Below are 21072 nucleotides of genomic sequence, written 5' to 3' on the forward strand. Positions count from 1 at the left end.
GTAGCTTATTTGCCAGTCCCCTACTACTGGACATTTAGGTTACTTTCAATTTTTTTTCCTTCTGCCAATAAAGCTGCGCTGAGCAAGAAGTGACTGATGTCAGCTGGCTGTATGACCTTGGGTATGACCTTCTGGTGTGAGTTTCTTCATCTAAAAACAAAATGAAAAGATTCTTCTGGGTGATTAAAATCTCCAGCAAACTGCATATTGAATCACTTCCAAGACATCGCTGACAAGTAACCATCAGCTTCTGTTTGCATTCCGCTAGGGACAGGGTGCTCACTACCTCATGAGCAGCCTGTTGCACTGGACAGCTGTAATGGTCAATAAAGTATCCACCATGCTGGGCCAGAATCTGCCTCCCTGCAACTCCTAGTCTAGTTTTATTATCTGAGGCCCCATAAATTCAGTCTATACCCAGTGGCCAGTGGCTGGGGCCAATCCTTCCCTTCCTTCCTTTCTCCCTCTCTTTCTTTATGCTTATTATAGATCAGACCATCTGCTAGGCACATGGATGGGGCTCCAGAAGTTAGCTGCAGGGTAGGAACTGGAGCCCAGGTGCCCTAAGTCCCATTTCAGGGGACTGCCCCTGCTGTGGGACAGGGGTCCTGAAGCTGGTGGTCTGCCTCATGCCCCAGGCAGAGTCCTGGGTTGCTCTGTGAGGAGGTGACCAGAGCTGGAGACAACTACAGCCTAGGGCTGGAGCAGGACCCCACCAGGTTTTTACTAGAGCTGGACCCAAGCCTCCTTTCTTTTCCCCCACCTACCCTTAAAAGATTTACAAACAAGTAGATTTAAGTACAGATTCAAATATAAATAATTTCAACCATGTAACTCGGAAGAGTTAGTTCCCCAGGGGCTCTGTCTGGATCTCTCTCAGGGCTTAGTGTTGTTCTTTGCTTTCATTCATTCATTCATTCATTCATTCTCATTCAATACATTCTTATTAAGAGCTCACTGGGTATGGTCTTAAAGAGAAATTTTGCCAATCCAAAGCCCCCTCTGAGACTCCATTTCCCCATTTGTAAAATAGGAGTGCTGATCCACTCTCTGCCTTGCAAGGATATGGGGAGGGTAAACTGAAGTCGTGAGCAAAGGAGGGTTCTTATGTGTGGGTGCCCAGTGAACGGATGCCCTCTTTGAAACTGCGCACAGTGCCCGTCCTAGAGTAGGAATGCAGCAACTACTTGTTGAATGAACAAATAAGTGAGGGACTGAATGAATGAGTTAGTGTTGGAATAAATGCATCTCTTCCGCTCCCTGTCACAGTCCCTCTGCTCCTATGTTAACTCCATCAACAGGCCAGCAAAACCAGCCTTGCAGCCGGAGATAAGGCTTTTGGCGGGTGTCTCCCCTATCACTCCTTGGAGTGGGGGTGGGGGCAGAGGGGTGATGCCTGGTGCTGGATGCCACACAGACACAGACAAGGACACAGGATGGGCTCCAAGTACCCACCATCTATGCGGGGCTGCCTGCCTCTGTGGATCCTAGTGCTGGAGGTGGCTCTCATTGTCATCTTCTTCTTTTTCACCTCCTCTGACACTTCCTCACAGGATCCGAAGAAGCTCATGGGGAACTTTCGAGGTGAGTGTCCAGAGGGGGGTGGTCACAGAGGCAAGTAGCAGGAACAAGGGAAGAGGAGGTCTGTGGTCCTCCAGTGGCTGACATGTTCCTTTCCACAAAGTCTCTGAGTAAATGGGTTCCCACACCTTCTCCCATAGGTTGCGCAGAGACCCAGCCAACAATGTAGGCTCCCCCTTTAGGACCAACGTGGACATCTCCTCTTCCATGAAGCCTTCCTTGATTTGTCAGGGCAGTGAGGGGCCTCCTATTCTGTATTTCTAGAATTTCCTTTGCCAAATGGTTTTCATAAGTCTCTGCTTCTCTGTCCTTTCCTCCCCTTTCTCCTGAACAGCAAGGAATTTCACGTTGTTTGGCTTTTAGTTTTTATTTCCTTTTCTTTTTTGGTCTCTCTTGCTCATTTCTGTACCACCCTCCTTTTGGTAGCTTGAGTCTGTTGCCCCTCCCCCACCCCCAGCCTTCTCCTTCTCACTCATTGGCTGGGAAGTCTACATTCTGTCTGCAAATCCAGAGCCATAAGGTATGGCTGAAGAGGAGTGTAGGATGGTTGTGATTTTATATGCAGCTAAAAATATTCACAGACTGTAATGAGAACAACTGTAAACAAGACAGATATCCACAGTGGTGTGGCTTCTGCTTTTTTAAAAAAAAATTGAGATGAGTTTCAAGCATCTCATTGGGCCGATATCTTATCTATGATAATGGATGGGCCTCCTTGAGTGTCCTCCCTGAGACAAAGCTGAAGCTCTAGTCTGGTTGAGTGCCTGCTTCTTCCTGAGTGATATTAACTGACTAGTTAGCTGAGAGCAATGGAAAAGCATCACTGGGCCCTAAGCAGGAGTAAGTAGGACAAAGAGATGACTTGGGGAGGGAAGCGTCTACACCACTTCAGGGGCTGGTCCAGAGAGGGGCCCTTAGTGCCTGACGAGCAAGGCCTAGACAAATTTAAGTTCATTTCAGTTTACTTTAATTCTTTTCAGTCCAATACAATATAATTCAATGCATGCATTCATTTGCGCATGTATTCATTCAACCCTGTATTACATCCAGTGGGGGATCTAGACATGTGCTAATCAGAGCTAATATTTATTTTCTCTTCCTATGTACCAGGCACTATTTAAATGCTTTATATTGAACCCTCACAACAATCCCATGAGTTGGTATGATTATGATCTCTGTTTCTCATATAAGGAAATGAGGCACATGGACGTTGAATAATTTGCACAAAGTCACTCAACCAGTGATAACACAGCAAATTTAAACTCACGCAGCCTGGTTTTAGTTTCCATGCACGTAACCACTATGCTTCACTGCCCCGTTTTACAGTGAGCTTGAGTCACCTGTCATATAACCAGTGGGTATAGGAGCCAGTATTTCAACTCTGTATGTTGGCGCCAGGGTCCACATTCTTCACCCCTCTGCTATGCTGGTAACACAGAAATGAAGTGTCCTCAGACACTCACTTTACATGGAAGCACAGAGGAGGGCCCATAACCCAGGCAGGGGAGATGATGGTGTCAGGGAAGGCTTCTGGAAGGAAGTGACTGACCAGCCACATCTTGGAGGCTTGGTAGGAATTAACCATGTGAAAATGGATCATCAGCCAGAGTGAGAGGACAGCAAGAGCTGGTGTGTGCACTCACTGGAGTGGACCAGGTTAGGGTTTAACATCGCAACATCGGAGCCCAAAGAAGGCAGTAGGGCATGGTGGACCCACTGGGTTGAGTAAGGAGCTGGACCTTCATGCTGCTGAGCTGATAGGAAGAAGCAGGGGTGTGGTGAGTTTGGGTTCAGGTTGTGGAGAAAGCCATTCCAGGGCTAGTGGAGGGGTAGGGGAAAGGGCCATGACTTGAGGTGGGAGACCAGTGTGCGGGCTGGTGTGTAGTATGGACCAGAGGGCTTCAAATGCTTCTGATCACATACACCATTTTTTAAGCACATACCATACCTACATGTCATCATCAAGTACTGTTGCGTGAATATATTTTGTACATTATAATAATACACACAAATTAGAAAATCTGAAAGAGGTCAAAACAAATACATAATATTTTCAAATTATTGATTGTGATGGTGCCAATCAATCTCAAGGCAAGGTCCATTGTTTCCATTACTGAGAGTGGATGTAAATCCATTCCTAGAGTCTTCTTGATAACTTCAAATTCTCCTGGTTGACTTCCTGTCAGATCTAATTAGACTGACTTTTTTAAAACCTCGAATGTGACGGATGAAGAGTTTACACAAGAAATATCACTCTGCCCTTTTTTTTCATACGCTTGGCTGCCATTATGGTTCTGCCTTCATTCTGTGGTTTTAGGCAGGCATTGTTCAAGCCATTAGTCCATTTTGTAAAGGTTAGTTGAGCTAAAACTAGGTTACCTTATCTGTCAATTCACTTAATCTAATCCAGTCCATGTGAACTCAATGTTATTCAAACCAGCCAATTCCAAAAAGACATTTTTGAGGCAATCAGCATGAATCCTGTATGACATACAGGAATTATTGTTAGTTTTGTAAGTCTGATAATAGTATGGTGGGGTTTTTTTTAAGGCCCTGTCTGCTAGAGAGGTATATTGAAATGAAGCAATGTCCAGGGCTTGCTTAATGCCAGTCAAAAAAAAAAGAAAAGGAAAGAAGTGGAAAGGATAATAAAAACCAGATCAGCCCCGTGTGGGACAGTCATCAAAGCTGGGAATGGGGACATGACATTCACCATGCAACTCTCTCTGTTTTTGTATATGCTTAACGTTTTCCATAATAAAGAATTAAATTCAAAATGAAAAGCAAAAAAAAAACCCTGCCATTCACTGCACCATGATGAATTTGGAGAAACACGTCACCCTCTTCCCAGTGGCCCAATATTCCCTCAGGACTCCTTCCAAAGCTAGGAGCCTAGAAACTGTCTGACATCCTGAGCGAGCAGAGGAGGCTCCTGGGTCAATGTGGATCTTAAATACTTGCAGAGCTGCAAACTTCACCAAGGCCCTTTGGAAGTAGGATAGCCTAGATCAGTGGTTCTCGAAGTGTGGTCCCCAGGATACCACCTCAGCCACTAACAGCTCAGGAATGTGTTAGAAATGCAGATTCCCAGGCCCATATCCATACCTACCGATCAGAAATGTTCAGGGTGGGTTTTAGCAAACTGTGTTTAACAAGCCCTCTAAGTGACTCTTAAAACACGAGAGTTTGAGAAGCGTTCAAGGCAGACTGATTCAAACCCTGCCTCTGCCCCTTCTTAGCTGCGAGATCTTGGGCAAATTATTCCACCTCTCTTGCCCTCCATTTCAACCATGTCACGTGACATGGGGCACGTGACATGGGTCACATGACAATAGTACTTTTTCAATTTGTTGTTGAAAGGTTTGAAAGAACGAATACATATACAGACTAAGAGTATTCACTTTCATTATTAATAAACTTCAATTTCTTATATTTTTATAAAATCAAATAAAACTAGAAGGGCTCATATCTTCTTCCAGCAGCCCCTATGGATTGTCTGGAGCATCTTCTGAGGTGTGTGTTCCCTGCGCTGATGACCACTGGTCCGCACGGCCAGTGATGAGGCCATATGGGCAGGGAGAGCGAAGGAGACGCAAAGCGTCAAAATATTCAAGAGACAGCTAGGAGATCAAACGAGCTGTACCTGGTGGAAGTGAAGGAGGGGTTTAAGGATGGCTTCAGACATGAGCTTTGGTATATGGAAGTGCCAATTCCTGAGACAAGAAGCACAAGGGGAGGAGCAGTTTGGGAGGTAAATGAACAACGATATATTCATTCTGGGCTTGGGGCTGAGGCGCCTATGAGATGCTTAGGAGAAGCAGAGTGTAGCAGCTAACTATTGCTGCATAACAAACCACCCCCAAACTTAATGGCTGAAAAAAGCAACCATTTAATTTGCTCATGATTGTGATTAAGTGGTTCAGCAGAAGAGTCATAGCAGTAAAAGAGGATAAGCCCCAATGAGTGGGTGCTTTTCAAACCTCGGCTTGTAACATGTTGACTAATGTCGCATTGGCCCAAGCAAATCACAAGGCCCAACCCAGGCAGGAGGGGTCTATACTGGAAGGCGTGATTCATCGGGAGCCATTACTCTAACAATCTGCACACAGAGCCTGCTCTAGGAATGCCACATTGGGGAAACATCCTGGACCCTGCACTGTGGATACTACCCAGGTCCCCTCCCCTGCTCCCCAAAGGGAGGAGAGCTACCAAAAGACATTTCCATGGATATGTAAATACAGTACCCCCAAATCCTACAATGTTCCAACCCCCTTTGATTGGGACATCCCTTTTTCCATTCCCTGTATGCTGTAGGGGTGAAGGTAGGGTGGGAGTAGAGGCTACTGGGGAACAGAAGTCAGCCTAGGGCTCTATGGTTGGTCCCAGTCTGGGGCTGCAGAGGTCTTCCCAGTCAGCAGTGGGGAGAACAGTGTGGAAGTCGAGCCTAGAGCCTAAGGGCCAGAAGCTGGTTCTGGCTTCAAAGCTGTTCGTGCTGAAGTGTCTGCAGGCCAAAGGAAGGAGGAAAGGTGGGTGGAAACACAGGGGCAGCCAGGCCAGAGGAGGGGGGAACGGTCTTGCCCAAAGTCACACAACCAATAAGTGGCAGACACAGGATAATAGCGTCTAACACTGTGTATCCAATGCCAGGCTAAGTGATTTGCACGAGCCAGTGAAAATGTTCACGGCGATCCTCTGAGCGGGTGCCATTGTTTCATACCCATTTTACAGATTAGGAAGCTGGGACACAGAGGTAGAGCCAGGCTCTAAACCCTGACAACCTGACTCAGAGTCTTCACCATTACACCCTGTGTGCTGTGTGGAAAAGCATGATGCATCGTGGTTAAACCCAGACGGTCAGCATTCAGATCGCTCACCATTTGCTAGCTGTGTGACCTGGGCTAGTTCCGGCGCCTCTCTGGGCCTCCCTTTCCTATCTGTAAAAGGTGGATAGTAAATAGTACCTACTGCATGAAGTTGTTGCAGGTGAAAGCCATAAGGCACTTAGAATGGTGCCTGGTGTGTGGAGGGCATCACGCACGGGCCTGCTGTTGCCAATGCTGGTCATCATTGCCTCCTCTCACACCAGCGGGCTCTCAGCTTAGACCCTTCCTGCAAGTCGTGGGGCTTCCATAAAATTCTCCCGAAGGCCTGTCTTAGACTGTAGAACTCCCCTCTTGGGCACATCCACTCCTTATCACCTCCAAACACCTTAGAGTCCCTTAGCTTATCAGCCCAGCAGCCGATGTGGGGTGCAGCGCAGAATCTGAGAGGGGGAGGCCAGCACCACTGGGGATGCCCTGAGCCGGGACCTGGCCCTGAAGTGGGGGTCCCAGTCCTGAGACCGAGGAGGAGTTGGAGGGGGGCCTAGAGCTCTGGGAGGCCGGGAGAGGAAGCAGGAGGGTGCAGAGAGTGAAGAGAGGCCTGACATCTAATGTTATTGACTCACCCATTTGGGGCGACTGGGCTCTGTCAACAGCTCCAAGAAACTGCCCCCCGACTTCATCCCATGGGGTGGCGTACAAATATCCTCCCTCAGGGAGAGTGTGGGGCCTTGGGGAGGAAGGCCCCGAGCTCCTCCGCCTGACAGCAGTGACAGGCATGACAGCTGTGCCTGATAAAGCCCCCCAGCCCAGATCCTCCGACTCTCTGCCCTATCCTGATTCCCCCCTTTTCCCCACCCATTGATCCTCTCCTCAGAATATGCCAAAGCTGTAAGGGCCTTAGAGAGTACCAAGTCCAACTCCCACATGTTCACAGAGAGAGAAATTGAGGCCCCAAGAGGGTAGGGGACCTGCTTGGGGTCCCTTAGTGAGGTGGGGGCAAATAAGAGCAAGAAACAGCCTAGCCTGGTGGAAGAGCACTGTACCTGGAGTTCAGAGCATGGCTTTGCTGCTAGCGTGCTGTGTGGCCTTGAGGAAGTCACAGGCTCTCTCTGGTCTGCTCCTGTAAAATGGGAGGAAAATGAAAGGCTCTCCCTACTCACGGGATCTTCAATAAGTCCAGACCCTACGCATATGGCGTGGCTGCTAGATGGCAGATGTGTTTGGTTTAACAGCAGGACTTAATATGAGATTGAACTGTAATACCGATTGTTGGGTGTGCGGTCTCCAGTGGGCCACAGGCCTTACCACTCCCAAAGATGCACTGTGCCTTTCACACACATAGTTTCCTGCCTGGCTCCTGAAGGAATTTGAGTGATCCCTATACAAAATGTGCCCTGTCACCCCCACTCCTAAGAGGATGTAAGCAGGAGACAGAAACATTGCCTGCACCTCTCTCACCCCATGGCAGAGAAGGGGCAAGAAGTTGAAATCAATGCCATTTCTCACCTGCTCCCCAAGTTCCCAGACCCTTTGGAGGTCCTCTGGGGTCTCCAACATCCTGGTGTGATCAGATTGTTCCGGAGGCATCAATACCCACCCACATCTCACACGCAAGATCCTGTGCGTTTCTCAATGAAGGTGAATTTAAATGTGACTTGAAGGGGCTTTCTGAGACTTTGGAGCGTTCTGGAAAGGAGTGCTTCCTCATTGTTATCAGAGCCAGGGCTGGAGGGGGAGACCAGGTGGGTTCTTATTACTGTGATGGTGAGGATGGTGGTGGCAGGAGGGGGAGAACCACCATTTCCCGAGCGTCCTCCCTGCGCCAGGCGCCGTGCCAAGCCCTTGAACAAAACCTCACCTCCTTCAGCTCTCCCGGCCCCCTCTGGGGTGGGCACAATTGCCCTTATTTAGCGGATGAGGAAAGTAAGCAACCTACAAGTCCACACAGCTATGAGGTTGAAGCATGTAAAACGCCATTTTTATAGGTCAAAAATGGTCAAATGTTGGCAATTTTAATATGGTTTAACCTGATAGGGAAGGACAGAGCTGGGATCAAACAGAACTGTCTAAACTTGAAGTCTGTGCCATTTTTCGTCTGTGTGTGTGTTTTGTTTTGTTTGTTTTTGTTTACTGTCTGCATGCTGGTTGTAGAAAATTTAAACACCGAGAAAAAACAAGTAAAACACCCCCAAACCCAGAGATAATATCATGGGGGGACAAATTCTTTCAAGTTCTCTCCCCAGGCATTTATACATGGGAAATAGTTGGTGTTTGTTGATTAAACAGTCTTCCTATTCTGAGCAATTGGGTGCATTTTATCGTTGGATTCCGGCCACCAGACGAAGAGTGTGATTATTTTTCCCATTTAACAGATGAGAAGACAAAGAACAGCTAGTGTGGTAGTTGAAGGCACAGGCTTCAGAGCAGATCACTAGGTTTAAATCTGACTGGAAGAGCTGGGGCAAGTTACTTAACTCCTCTGTGGCTCAGTTTTCACATCTGTGAAATGGTGATAATAGCACCCACCTTGAAGGGGGGTTGGGGGAAGGAAGCGGGCTGGTCTGTGTGATGTGATTAAAACCGTGTCGCTGGGGCTCCTGGCTGGCTCAGTCTAGAGAGCATGTGACTCTTGATCTCAGGGTGGTGAGTTCAAGCCCCACGTTGGGCGTAGAGATTATTTAAAAAACAACAACAACAGTGTTGCTACATGAGAAACACTTAATAAATGTAGGCTGTTACTAAAGCTCAGAGACATTAAATAACTAGATGAAGCCACACAGCTAGGAAGTTCCAGATTCCTGATTTTGAACCCACGTTTGTCAAGCCGCTACCCATTTTTCGAACTTGGAATTAAATAAAAGTGGCCACCCTTTTCCTTTCGCTGGACCTCTCCCTGCCATCAGGCAAGTCCCTCGCACTCACCTCCTGCAGCAGCCCCTGAACAGGGTCCGAGGCTGGAAAAGGTGAGGGTCACTCAGATGGCCCTGGTGCTTCCTGCCTGCCCACTGGGTCCCTCCCAGCAAGTGACAAATGGAGAGATCTGCTTTCTGAAAAGATAATTTGGTTCTTACCAACAGAATCTCTGAGCCTCCTTTGGCCCCTCTTTTCTGGGCCAAGTCATTGGCTTCTGTACTCTTACTTTCTCATGCACATGATCAGGTCGAATCTGTTCCTCAGTAGCCACAGTAATTACCTTTACTGGGTGTCAACTGTGAGCCAAGCACTGGTCCAGATGCTTTACACATGTTCATATCATTAAGTTTAATAATAACAATAATTGCCACAGTTACCGAGCACTCACTATGGGCCAAGCCCTGCCTTTGTGCTTCACCAGCATTAGCTCATCGAATCCTAACCCCAACCCTGCCTGGTATGTATTGTCCGCATTATTCAGATGAAAAGACTGAGGCTCAAAGAGGCAAACTAACTTGCCCCAGCACTCTTTAATGATCTCTTCCAGCTGCCATCCCATAAATTCATACAGAATGTATGTAAATTCTAATTCTGTAAGCTCTGTAAATTCTAATTTCTAACTTTCCATCTTGTCTGCTTCTCTTGCTCCTTCTCCATATCTGCTCCTGGGCAGTCCTCCAGGATGTGACCATCATGGCGGCCCTTGGCTTTGGCTTCCTCAACTCATCTTTGCGGAGATATGGCTGGAGCAGTGTGGCCTTCAACCTCTTTTTGCTGGCCCTGGGGGTTCAGTGGGCAGTCTTGATGGATGGCTTCCTGGAATGGTCCTTCCGTAAGAAGGTGGTCATCAAACTGTCCAGGTAACCAGATGACAGCTGTTGTCATTTTTTGGGTCCTTGAGGGTATGGGGCCCAAGAGGGCTGGTTCTAGACGAGCTGGATGTCCCCTTGAAGCCATGAAATATTGAGGATATCCGCTAACAAATTATTTACTGTTTATCTAAAATTCAAATTGCATCAGGATTCCTATATTTTATCTGACAACCCTGAGCCCAGATCTACAGCCCTCCCCAAGTTCTTTCTTTATTATTGAGTATGATTTTATAAAGTTACACAAGCAATATGGGTTCAAAGAAAAGTTAATAGAGATTACAGAAAAGAAATAGAAATGTCACAGTCTCTTGAAAACAAAGGAGTACTCTTAGTCCTCAAATGTCGGTGAACAAGAAATAGCCATGCCTTTAAATTACCTTTGATCCATTTAGATGCATGTATATGAAATTCTAAAAACTAGCAAAATTACCCATGTTGCTAGAAGTCAGAATAATGTTTTCAAGAAGAAGGTGATGGTTATTGATTAGGAAGGAGCGCAAAAGAACCTTATGAGACACAGTAAATGTTCTCTGTGTTATCCCAGGTAATGGTTACACAGGGGGATAGATATATATATCCATCAGGCTGTACACTTTTTTTAAAAAAGGCATTAGCATGGGGCACCTGGCTGGCTCAGTTGGTAGAGCATGCAACCCTTGATCTCAAGGGCGTGAGTTCAAGCCGCATGTTGGGCATGGAGCCTACTTAGGAAAAAAAAAAAAAAAAAAGACAAAAAATTAAAACAAAATAAAAAAGGCATTAGCACTTGACAGGAGAAACTCGGTAAAATTTACATTGTACATTGTTTTTTGCTCTTATCCAACTCTGAATCTCTGTTCTGCCCAGATGATGGTAAATCCCATCTTAGGCATCTTGGGGAACCGGCCACCTCTCTAGGCCACTCCATCCTCCCCTCTGATGAAACCCTGCTAAATCTCTGGGCACTGCTGTTGACCATCTCCCCACAAGCCAGACATGGTACGAGGCAGCACACAAACATTATTTTGTTTAACCCTTCCAGTAGGGGTCTAACTGGGGTCCAGGCTGGGAAATAGAGGCTCAGAGAGCATAAGGCATTTGCCAAGAGTCACAGGGCTAAGTGGTGGTGATGGTTTTAGCTTTTTACTATCTGCAACCCTCCCCACACCCTCCAGGGTGGTTATGACATGAGCCATAGCCCAGTCAGTTCCTTCCCTATTGGCCCTGAAAAAACCCTCCACATTTTTTCTTCCAACAAGTTTTAGAGCTAATCCCCATGGGGATTTGATACCCACCCACCCCCACCCCCACCCCCACCCCCAAGAAACACCTGGGAAGAGGCAAAGGGTACTCTCTGGAAGAATTCTGACAGTGATGGCCCTGGTCTGGCGTTTCTGCTGCCTTGCCTTCAGCCTCCTGCCCCTTAGTGTCCAGGCATCATCTCTGGGCTGTTCCTTCTAAGGTACCGCGCCCACGGAGGCCAGCTTGTTCTTGACTCAATCCAGGAAGACAAGAAGAGGCCATGTGCAGCCTGAGTGAACTCCCCTGCCCCACCTCTGACAGCCTGGATCCTCCCAGCTGTGACCCCTGCTGGGACCGGCTTCACAGATTTGAATAATGAGCTCCATCCTGACCTTTCCAAGGGCCTGGCTGCTTCAGGGGGTGGTGCCCAGGCCTGCCTCCAGGACAGGGTCCTCCCTTCTCCCTTGGCCTCACCCACACTCTGCAGCCTGACTTGGCACTGAATTGCCTTGAGTCACCGATGACCAGTCCCTTTGGGGCAGGGGCCTGTCCTGCTCAGCTTTGTCCTTTGTTTTCCTCCTGTAGTAAAGACTTACTAAATGGTTTTTGGAACCAAAATGAAAATAAAAGCAACCCTGAAAGTTGTGATATATTTAATGCTGTATTTTGAGAGGTTCAGGAGGGCTCCGCTGGAGGATAGTAGCAATAACCAACCCTCTTACTGTGCTTGACACATATTAACTCACTTTACCCTTATGACAGCTTCACAGGCCTGGCCTCCACCTTACAGATGAGGACACTGAGGCACAGAGTGGTTCAGTAATTTTGCCAAGGTCACACAGCCAGGAAGGGGCTGAGCCAGGATTCCAACCTAGGCTGGCTGGACTGGAGACTGCACTCCTGAACACTGCACCTCATTGTCTCAACACCTCCCCAGCACCAACTGGCCCCCGGGGTCTGACATCCCACCACTGGGACACATCCCCTTGAATTAGGCCCTTGCCAATTAAGTGAACACTCACCAAAAAGACATAACATGGCCTAACTTTGAGTAACTCCTATTCTAAATAATTCCCGATCCCTGTGAGACTCCTTCCCCAGGCCCTTGGCCCTCTTCTGATGGTCCCTCTGAAGTCCTTGAGCCTTAAGCAAGGTACTACGTTGGCAGCAAATGCCAGGGAGGCTGTGTCCAGACTTCAGAGCACGGGCTTTAGATCCAGGCCAACTGGGTTTGAACCTCACATTTGTCATTAACTAACTTTATGGCAAAAAGTGTCACCTCTGCTAGTCTCAGTGTCCTCTTCTGTAACGTTAGAGGTACTGAACGAACGGTACCCTAGCCACATTTCTAGAGGGCCATTGAGAAGATTAAAATTTAAATGAGGTGATGTAATCGTTGTAAGCCAATTATACATAATGCTTAATAAATTATTGTTATTTTGTAGTGGTGGCTGTAGCATCAGGGAGGGGAGGTGGTCTCAGAGCAAGGTGCCTGGAGAGGGTGAGTGAGTTGGTTTAACCACCATGGATTATTCTGCTCATTGCCACCTCCCCCAGGAAGCCCTCCCTGATGAGTCCAGTCCACACTGCTCTCTCCCTCCAGTGAACCCCTCTAGCCATGTAATATCATGGATAGTCTTAGTAGACAGACTCACGATGTCAGCCCCGTCTCCCCAGCTGGATCATAAGTGCCTCAAAAACAAATTGTTTTCTCTTCCTGAATCCCTATCCTGAGCTAGCTCATTTCTCAAGGGACGGAAGAAATCAGTAGTAGTGCTAATAATGCGGGCTTCTACTCCTGAGTTAGTTCTTTGTGCCAATCATTGTGCTAGACACACAGGCACAGATATTCCTTCTAATCCCCACAGCACTACCACAAGATAAGTATTATCATCACTCTTATTTTACAGATCAAGAAACAGGCCCAGTGAGATTAAATAGTTGCTCAAGTGGAAAAGCTGGGACTGGAAGCAGGCTTGTCCTACTTCTAAACCGTCTCCATTACCAAGGAGACTGGGGGGGGGCTGCAGAATGGCAGGCAGGCCAGCAGGTGAAGAGCGCCCTCTATTGAGCATCTTTGTGAGATGCAGGCAGAAGAGAAGCCATGGGCAGAACCCCAGTTGTCAGACCTAGAAGGGGGTCCTGAGGGAACAATCAGCCTCTGTAACTCACCATGACATTCTTACGAGAAATTCAGAATGGCCTCAGTAGGAATGAGTATGTGCAGATCAATTTCTCACCCTGATGCCACCCTGATGGGGGAAGGAGCCCACGGAGACAGCAGATGGGGCAGCATCCGTTCCCATGAGGGTGGAATCTTGTTTCCTTGTTCTCCTACTGTGTCCCTAATTTCTTGGACAGCGCCAGGCTTGCCGAATGAGTGAATGAGTGAATAACGAATCAGAGGATCCTTTTCAATCATCCCTGTCTCTCTCTCTCTCTCCCCCCCAGTATTAAGTTGGCCACCATGAGTGCTATGTCTGTGCTCATCTCAGCGGGTGCCGTGCTGGGGAAGGCCAACCTGTTGCAGCTGACATCGATGGCACTGGTGGAGGTGACAGTCTTTGTCACCATGAGGATGATTGACAGGCAGTACCTCAGTGTGAGTCACGATGCTGTGAGCAGGGGACTTTGGGGAGGAGGGGTGTGGAGGTGGAGGGGGGTGGACAGTGCCTCCATTTGGTGGAGTTCCTGGGATTTAAAAATTATAAAGACAGACCCAAATGGGGTTCCAAATTGTGATCTATGCTAAATGTTTAAATATAGCAACCTAATGGTTTTAACTGGAGCTGGCGTAGTCACTGGTGATGACAAGGTCTAAGGTTTGACAGGGGATATGGGTGGCAGAAGTGTAATGTAGGAAAGTTATTAGTAGAGAAGGCATCAAGGAACAGAGAGAGTTGGACGGATCAAGATGATGACCTGGAGGAGTGATAGAAAGATGGTAAGGCAGCTGCTGAAATCCTTAGAGACCAAGAAGCAGGTGGATAATCAGCAAGGAGTGTAGAGTTCACCAGCATGTTCTTCACGGGAGCTGGAGATATTTGGGAGGGAAAATGAACAATGGTCTAGAAGCTTAGATTTTAAGTTCTTATTATTTACTAATTTTTGGTTCTCTTCATCTTTCTATATGACTTTATTTTAACCCCTAACTACTTCGGCGTATATTTCCTATAAACAAGGGCATTCTTTTACATAACCATTGTTCAGTTAACAAATTTTAGAAATTAACGTTGACATAATATTATTATCTAATTCAAATTTCCCTAATAATATCCTGTTACAGCAAAATATATATATGTATTTCTTTCTTTTTGGTCCAGGGTCACACTTTCATTCAGTTCTCATGTCTCCTTAAACTTTTTCAATCTGGAACAGTTTCTTAGTTTTTCTTGATATTTCGTGAACTTGACATGTTTTGAGGTTACAAGCCAGTTATTTTGTAGAATGTGGGTTTGTCTACAGTTTCCTCATGATTAGTTGGAGGGTATGCATTTTTGGCAGGAATTACACAGAAGAAGTGATGTTGTGCCCTTCTCAGTGCATCGTATCAAGAGACACATGCTGTCAATTTGTCCCATTACTGAGGATGTTAACTCTGGTCACCTGTTAAGATTTTGTCTTCCAGGTTCTTCCACTGTAAAGTTACTGTTTTCCCCTTTGTAACTAAAAAGCATCTTGTGGGGGAGATAATATTCTGTAAAATCCTGTTTCTTATCAAACTTTCACCCACTGTCTTTTTTTTAAATATTTTATTTATTTATTTGACAGAGAGAGACACAGTGAGAGAGGGAACACAAGTAGGGGGAGTGGGAGAGGGAGAAGCAGGCTTCCCACTGAGCAGGGAGCCCGATGCAGGGCTTGATCCCAGGACCCCGGGACCATGACCTGAGCCGAAGGCATACACTTAACGACTGAGCCACCCAGGCGCCCCTCACCCACTGTCTTTAGCAACTGCTGATTTTTTTTTTTTTTGCCTGAATCAATTAGCACTCTGATGACTACCAATATTGGTTTTCTTTCTCTTTTTTTTTTCTTAAAGATTTTATTTTGGGGGCGCCTGGGTGGCTCAGTTGGTTAAGCATCTGACTTTGGCTCAATCATGATCACAGGGTCCTGGGATCAAGCCCTGCATTGGGCTCCCACTAAGCAGGGAGTCAGTTTCTCCCTCTGCCCCTCCCCCTGCTTGTGCTCTGTCTCTCTCTCTCTCTCTCTCAAACAAATAAAATCTTTTTTAAAAAAAAGATGTTATTTTTAATTAGTCTCTACACCCAAAATAGGGCTCAAACCTACAACCACCAGATCAACAGTCACGTGCTCTAAGGACTGAGCCAACCAGGCGCCCCCAGTATTGGTTTTCTAATTCCATCTTCCCTTCCACGACCATTAGTTATAACGCATTCCACTGTAAGAAAGAACTTTCTTTTCTCCTCCGTTCAGGCATACACTCATTCATTCATTCATTCATTCATTCAACTATGGGCTCACGGAGTCACCCAGACATACTTTCATTTTTTTTCCTCTCTGCTTACCATAAGAACTAACTGCAACTCCTTGGTTTCAAGGAAGAAAACTGCACTGGAACTTCTTTTAGGCAGAAAGAGGGGACCACCAAGGGCAGGAGTAGCAGTCAGACTCAGGACTGGAATTGTGTATGAGAAGCCTTTAAGATCCTAGGTAGTTCATGCTCTCCATCTGTTGGTTCTGTTCCTCTCTGTACATCTAACTTCTGTGCACATCAGCATTCTCTTCAGTGGAGAACATGTTCTCTCCACCCCTTTTTCCGGGCTTCTAAGTCCCAGATCCTGCAGGATCCTGCCCTCCTCTCTGAGCTGGTCCCAGTTCTAGGGTCCAGTAAGAAAGAACCTGATTGGCTCACGCAGCCACGTGTCTGCTTTGGCCCAATCAGCTGCAGCCAGCGTGGAGGGCGGGTCACGCAGTGAACACGTGGCCAGTCCAGAAAAAGAGGTAAATTCCTAGAGCTGGAAAGCTCCCTGCGGGCCGGGCGTGGTAAATGTTTTCCTACTTTTAAAGGGCTGCAGTGATGCAAAGCCATATGATCTCCTCTCTTTGTGGCTTTGACTCCAGTTTAGTTGGTGCCGGGGAGGATTCAGCACTGATTTTGAGAGTTGGCTGCTTTACCTAAAAGCGTCAGTTCAGCCTGGGTTTATTGAATGGAAAGGCTCGGGGAAAACCAGAGACAGCAACCAGAGCTGCTTCGGTGGCGGCGACTCCAGAAACGAGCGTAGGGTTCCACTCCAGTCATCCCCACGTGTGGTTCCTGGATGCCTGGGAGACCTCAGACATTAAAAACGCAAGACCTCTTTTCATTTCTTCCAGGCGACTTCATTTTCATGTATGCCTGAAATGTGTGAATGTATCCTTCCCATTCACTCATTCCTTTCACAAATATTTATTCCGTGCCTGTTATGTACCAGGCATCTTTTCGGCAGTGGGAAAATGCTACTGTGGTGGACCTTCCATTCCAGAAGGAAAGACTGCCAATAAGCAATCAACGTAGGCAAACGATACGGCATGTTAGATAGAGAGAAAATAAAATGAGAAAGGAGATAATGAAGAATCGAGAGGGGGATAAAATGTTAGATAAGGTGGCCAGGGAAGGCTTCCCCAAGTAATTTTGAGTAGAGACATGAAGGCGGGGAGTGCACAAGCCACGTGGGTGCCTGAGCACAGTGGCAGGTCAAGGGCACGGGTGGGGGGTAGTGGTCTGCCTCTTCCAGGAGTATTTTATCACCCGCACTGTTTAGAATTGTTGGCACGGGGTAATAATAAAAAGCAGACAGCCTTCTAATAGCTTTTATTATCGTTTTAAATTCTCCAATGCACCCCCTTACTGCCTGCACCCAGGGTGGGCCACTCCCTCCACCTTGCATTCCACGCACTGGAAAAGCCAGAGTGAAGTGGGACTGATGTGGGAGCATGCCTGTGGGTTGGAGGAAGAGCGAGGAGAGTGTGTCAGGAGTGGAGCAGGAAATGAAGTCAGGGAGGTTAGGGGAGAGCAGGTCACACAGGGTTCTACAGGTCATAGCCAGAACGTGGACTTTGAATTGAGCGAGAGAGGAACCATTGGGAGATTCTGAGCAGAGATGGCCATGAACTGACTTAGATGTTCGTAGGGTCACTCTGGCGGCTGTGTGGAGGGTAGTCAGTAGAGGGACAAGGGTGGAAATGGGGGGGGGGGGACCAGTTAGAAGGTTACTGCAGTAATTTGGAGGTGGTGGTGATGGTGGGGCTTAAATCAAGGTGGGGTCAGTGAAGCCTGGTGGTAAAAATTCTGCCAATTCTGGATATTTTTTGAAGGCAGAGTTGACAGGACTTACCAGTAGTCCACCAGGTGAGTTATTAAAGATTACTAACTTTGATATTCATAAAGCAAAATTAGCATATGTCTAGAATTTACTAAAGACTTTAGTTTCGTATTATAAAAAGTCTGGCTGCTTCCTGCCGCAGAGTTTATATCACTCATCACTCCACAAATTCTGCTGAAAAGTAGGAAGCAGTGGGGGTGCATGTCCATGTGACTTTTTGCCTCACCTAAGTAGATCTCAGCCAAAAGCATTTAAGAGCTACTGATAAGGCCAAACCAGCAACTTCCCTGGAATAAATCCATGGCTGCTCCTGGGTCTCTCCTGGGTCTTCTCTGAAAGGGGAACTGCTGGGTTGGGGAGGCTCCAAACACCAGTGTCGTGACTCCAAGTCACACCTTCTGAACTTGAGTGAAGTTCGGAACTGTCTCCCGGGAACAGGGGGTTGGTGTGTGGGCAGGGGCTGTGGGCACTCACCGCCCTGCTGGCTTTGTTGCAGCTGGACGGCCACGTAAGCATGATGCACGTCCACGTGTTTGCAACCTATTTTGGGCTGATGGTGGCCTGGTTCCTCTCGAGGTCTCTGAATGACAGAGTGACGGAAGAGAAGAATCAGACAACCAAGAGCTCCAGTTTGTTTACCATGCTGGGTGAGGACAAGGTGGGGTGTGTGTGGAGGGGGGGGTCTCTCCCTTGGAGTGAGCGAGAGGCTCTCTGATGGCTCTGTGGAAAAATCTCCCTCCTTTACCAACCTGCCCAGGGTGCTCAGAGCCCCTCCATGATGACTCAGCTCCCCAACTAGTGTTGGATGGATTCACAATCCCTTTTAGGGCAACGCTCTTCATTAATATCCACAGGAGAGGGGAGACGCGTTACCCTTGAGTTTAAATCAGTTTGCCTAATCCTTTTGTCATCGAGCGAAGGAAGGGAACTGGACAAGTGGAGAAGGGAGAGGCCAGCAGTGGAGAGAGGGAGAGGGTGGGGAAGAGACCAGTAATACTGGCGTATCTGGCAAAGCCCAGCGGAAATGCAGAAGCCTGACTGTGGGAGAAGCCGAGAGGAAATTGGGCAGTGAGCCGGGCGGTAGGTGACCCAACAGCCAGCCGCGAGGCCAAAATCAAAGTGGCACATTACATTTTCAGAATAAGCATTTGGCCATCACAAGCCGGGCTCAGGAGGCCTGGGGGTTGGTGATTTAAACTCTCTGGGCCTTTGGTTTTTTGCCCATGAAGTATGTTAGCTGGGCCCTATCAACTTGAGAATTCGGAGGAGACATGACTTGCCCAAAAAGTCACATAACTAAAAAGGGACAAAGCTGAGACTTGCCTGCTCCAGGAAGCCCCCGCAGGCTCAGGCTTTGGAGTAGCAGTGCTGGCTCTGGCCACTGACCCTCTCTGGCCCCCAGGAACCCTCTTCTTGTGGATATTCTGGCCGAGTTTCAACTCCGCTCTGCTGGATATTCCAAAGGAAAGGAGGAATGCCGTGTTCAACACCTACTATGCTGTCGCGTCCAGCGCGGTGACAGCCATCTCAATGTCGTCCTTGGCTCGCCCCCAAGGGAAGATCAACATGGTGAGGAGGGGGTTGCCCCTCGGGCAGCACTCAGGTCTTCTAGGCTGGACACATATTCATGCCCCCTGTTCCAGAACCAGCCCCACAGGGTGGGAAAAAGTATTCCGGGTGACAGAGACTTGTCTGCAGTGTCCTGGAGCAAGGGGAAGGGCACTGGCTTATCAAAATGGAGGTGGAATTTGGAGACTATGAAATGATCAAAGGCTCTCTGAGGGGAATGATTAAGTCTATCAGTGTTGACACCAAACAGACACGTGGGTGTGAACCCTGTTTCTGCTAGTTACTAAAGCCAGCCACCATGAGCAAGAGTCAGCAGAGAAGAGCTAGAATAGAATCAGCCAGGCTCTCCCTTTCCCCTAAGAAATTTCAAGAATGGGATGAATGGAATTGGAGGTAAAGAAGGATGTTATTACCCTAGCCGTGTGACCCTGGTCAAGCCACTTAAACCTCTGGAGCCACAACTGGCTCATATGTAAGGTGGAAATTAAGAGGCGATGCACATAAAGTGCTCTATGGGGGAAATAGTGCTGGGCAAACATTAGCCATGTTACCGATGTAGCCAGGAGACTGTGTGTGTGAGTTTTGCGGGGGGAGAGAGAGACGGGTGAAAGGGTAGAGCTAAAGATGAAACAAGTTTCCATGACGATCAGGTATGAGGCCAGCCAGCCAGAGGTGGTGGGAAAAAGTCTAGAGAGACAGCAGGGCCTAGAGTGGACAGAATGTGGCCATGCATGATAGGTTAAGCACTAAGGGGAGTGGGTGTCTTTCTGGGGGAGCTCCATGGTGACAGGGAGTCTAGGATCAGACAAGGTAGGGACATCTAGGGAGGCAGGTGTGGCCAGAAGGTCAGGGAAGCCCAGAAGCTGGTCCCAGGCCCCAGAGCTCCAAGACCTGGTTAGAGTTGGGAGGGCAGAGGGAAGTAGCATGAAAGCGAAGCAAGGCCCCAGGTCTAGGGGATCAAAGGACATAGCGGAGATGTGACCCAGGAACGAGAGATAGCTGGTTAAAGCTGGATCCAGTAGTACAGGGTGGCGTAAACACCAAATAGCCAATAATAATGATAAAAATAGTAAAAACAATAATAATGGCTTATATTTCTTGAGCCCTTGGCTCAGAGTCTTCCATGTGGTAACTCGTTTAGTCTTACAATAACCGTATTAAGTAGGTACAATCAAAACCCCGTTCTTCTGGTGCAAAAGTTGAAGCATGAATGGCTCAGTGCCCAAGGACACATCGCTAATAGGTGTGAGGGTGGCTAGGATACACTTTCAAGTTCAACGCCTCCCAGTCAGGGTGACTGCTCACTGAGCCTGAGAAGTGGAGTAAGATAAAACCATTGATGAAGGCCCTGTAGTCTCAGCAGAGAGGAGGGGATGGTTTCAGGGCCAGGGAAGCAGGGAAGACATGACAGTGTTGCTTGCGACCAGCTTACCAAGTAACTCTGGGCAAGATGCTGTCCTCTTTGTACCTCACTTCATTCGTCCACAAGCTCTTTCTTTGCAGACTCATATCCACAATGCGGTACTGGCTGGAGGTGTGGCTGTGGGCCCTTCGTGTCATCTGATCACTTCTCCTTGGCTCGCCATGCTGCTGGGCTTTATGGCTGGACTGATCTCCATCGGGGGAGCCCTGTGCCTGCCGGTAAGGAGCTGGGCTGCTACCACCTGCTTTGGCTTAGACCAGCAGGGCCCTGGGAGCATGGTGGGCCATCGTGTGGTGTCATGGGCTGCACGAGGCAGACCTTGGCACCTTCTCAGGCAGGCT

At 47.9% G+C, this 21072-nt stretch overlaps 1 protein-coding gene across 3 annotated transcripts in view; it reads left to right on the forward strand.

Annotated features, from left to right (window-relative positions):
* RHCE (Rh blood group CcEe antigens) overlaps positions 1-21072 on the forward strand; it is a 43078-nt gene that overhangs the window by 5534 nt on the left and 16472 nt on the right. Inside the window, exons 1-6 of one of the 3 annotated variants that reach the window (XM_036114998.2) lie at positions 1315-1584; positions 9991-10177; positions 13862-14012; positions 18236-18386; positions 19142-19308; positions 20812-20949. In XM_036114998.2, coding sequence (XP_035970891.1) covers positions 1407-1584; positions 9991-10177; positions 13862-14012; positions 18236-18386; positions 19142-19308; positions 20812-20949 — 972 coding nt within the window. In that variant the 5' untranslated portion in view covers positions 1315-1406. Of the gene's footprint in view, positions 1-1311; positions 1585-9990; positions 10178-13861; positions 14013-18235; positions 18387-19141; positions 19309-20811; positions 20950-21072 lie in introns of those variants that run through there. The other 2 variants (XM_036115006.2, XM_036115017.2) reach the window with 2 other exon arrangements.

The sequence above is a fragment of the Halichoerus grypus genome, chromosome 5, assembly GCF_964656455.1.
Source record: "Halichoerus grypus chromosome 5, mHalGry1.hap1.1, whole genome shotgun sequence".
Taxonomy (NCBI): domain Eukaryota; kingdom Metazoa; phylum Chordata; class Mammalia; order Carnivora; family Phocidae; genus Halichoerus; species Halichoerus grypus.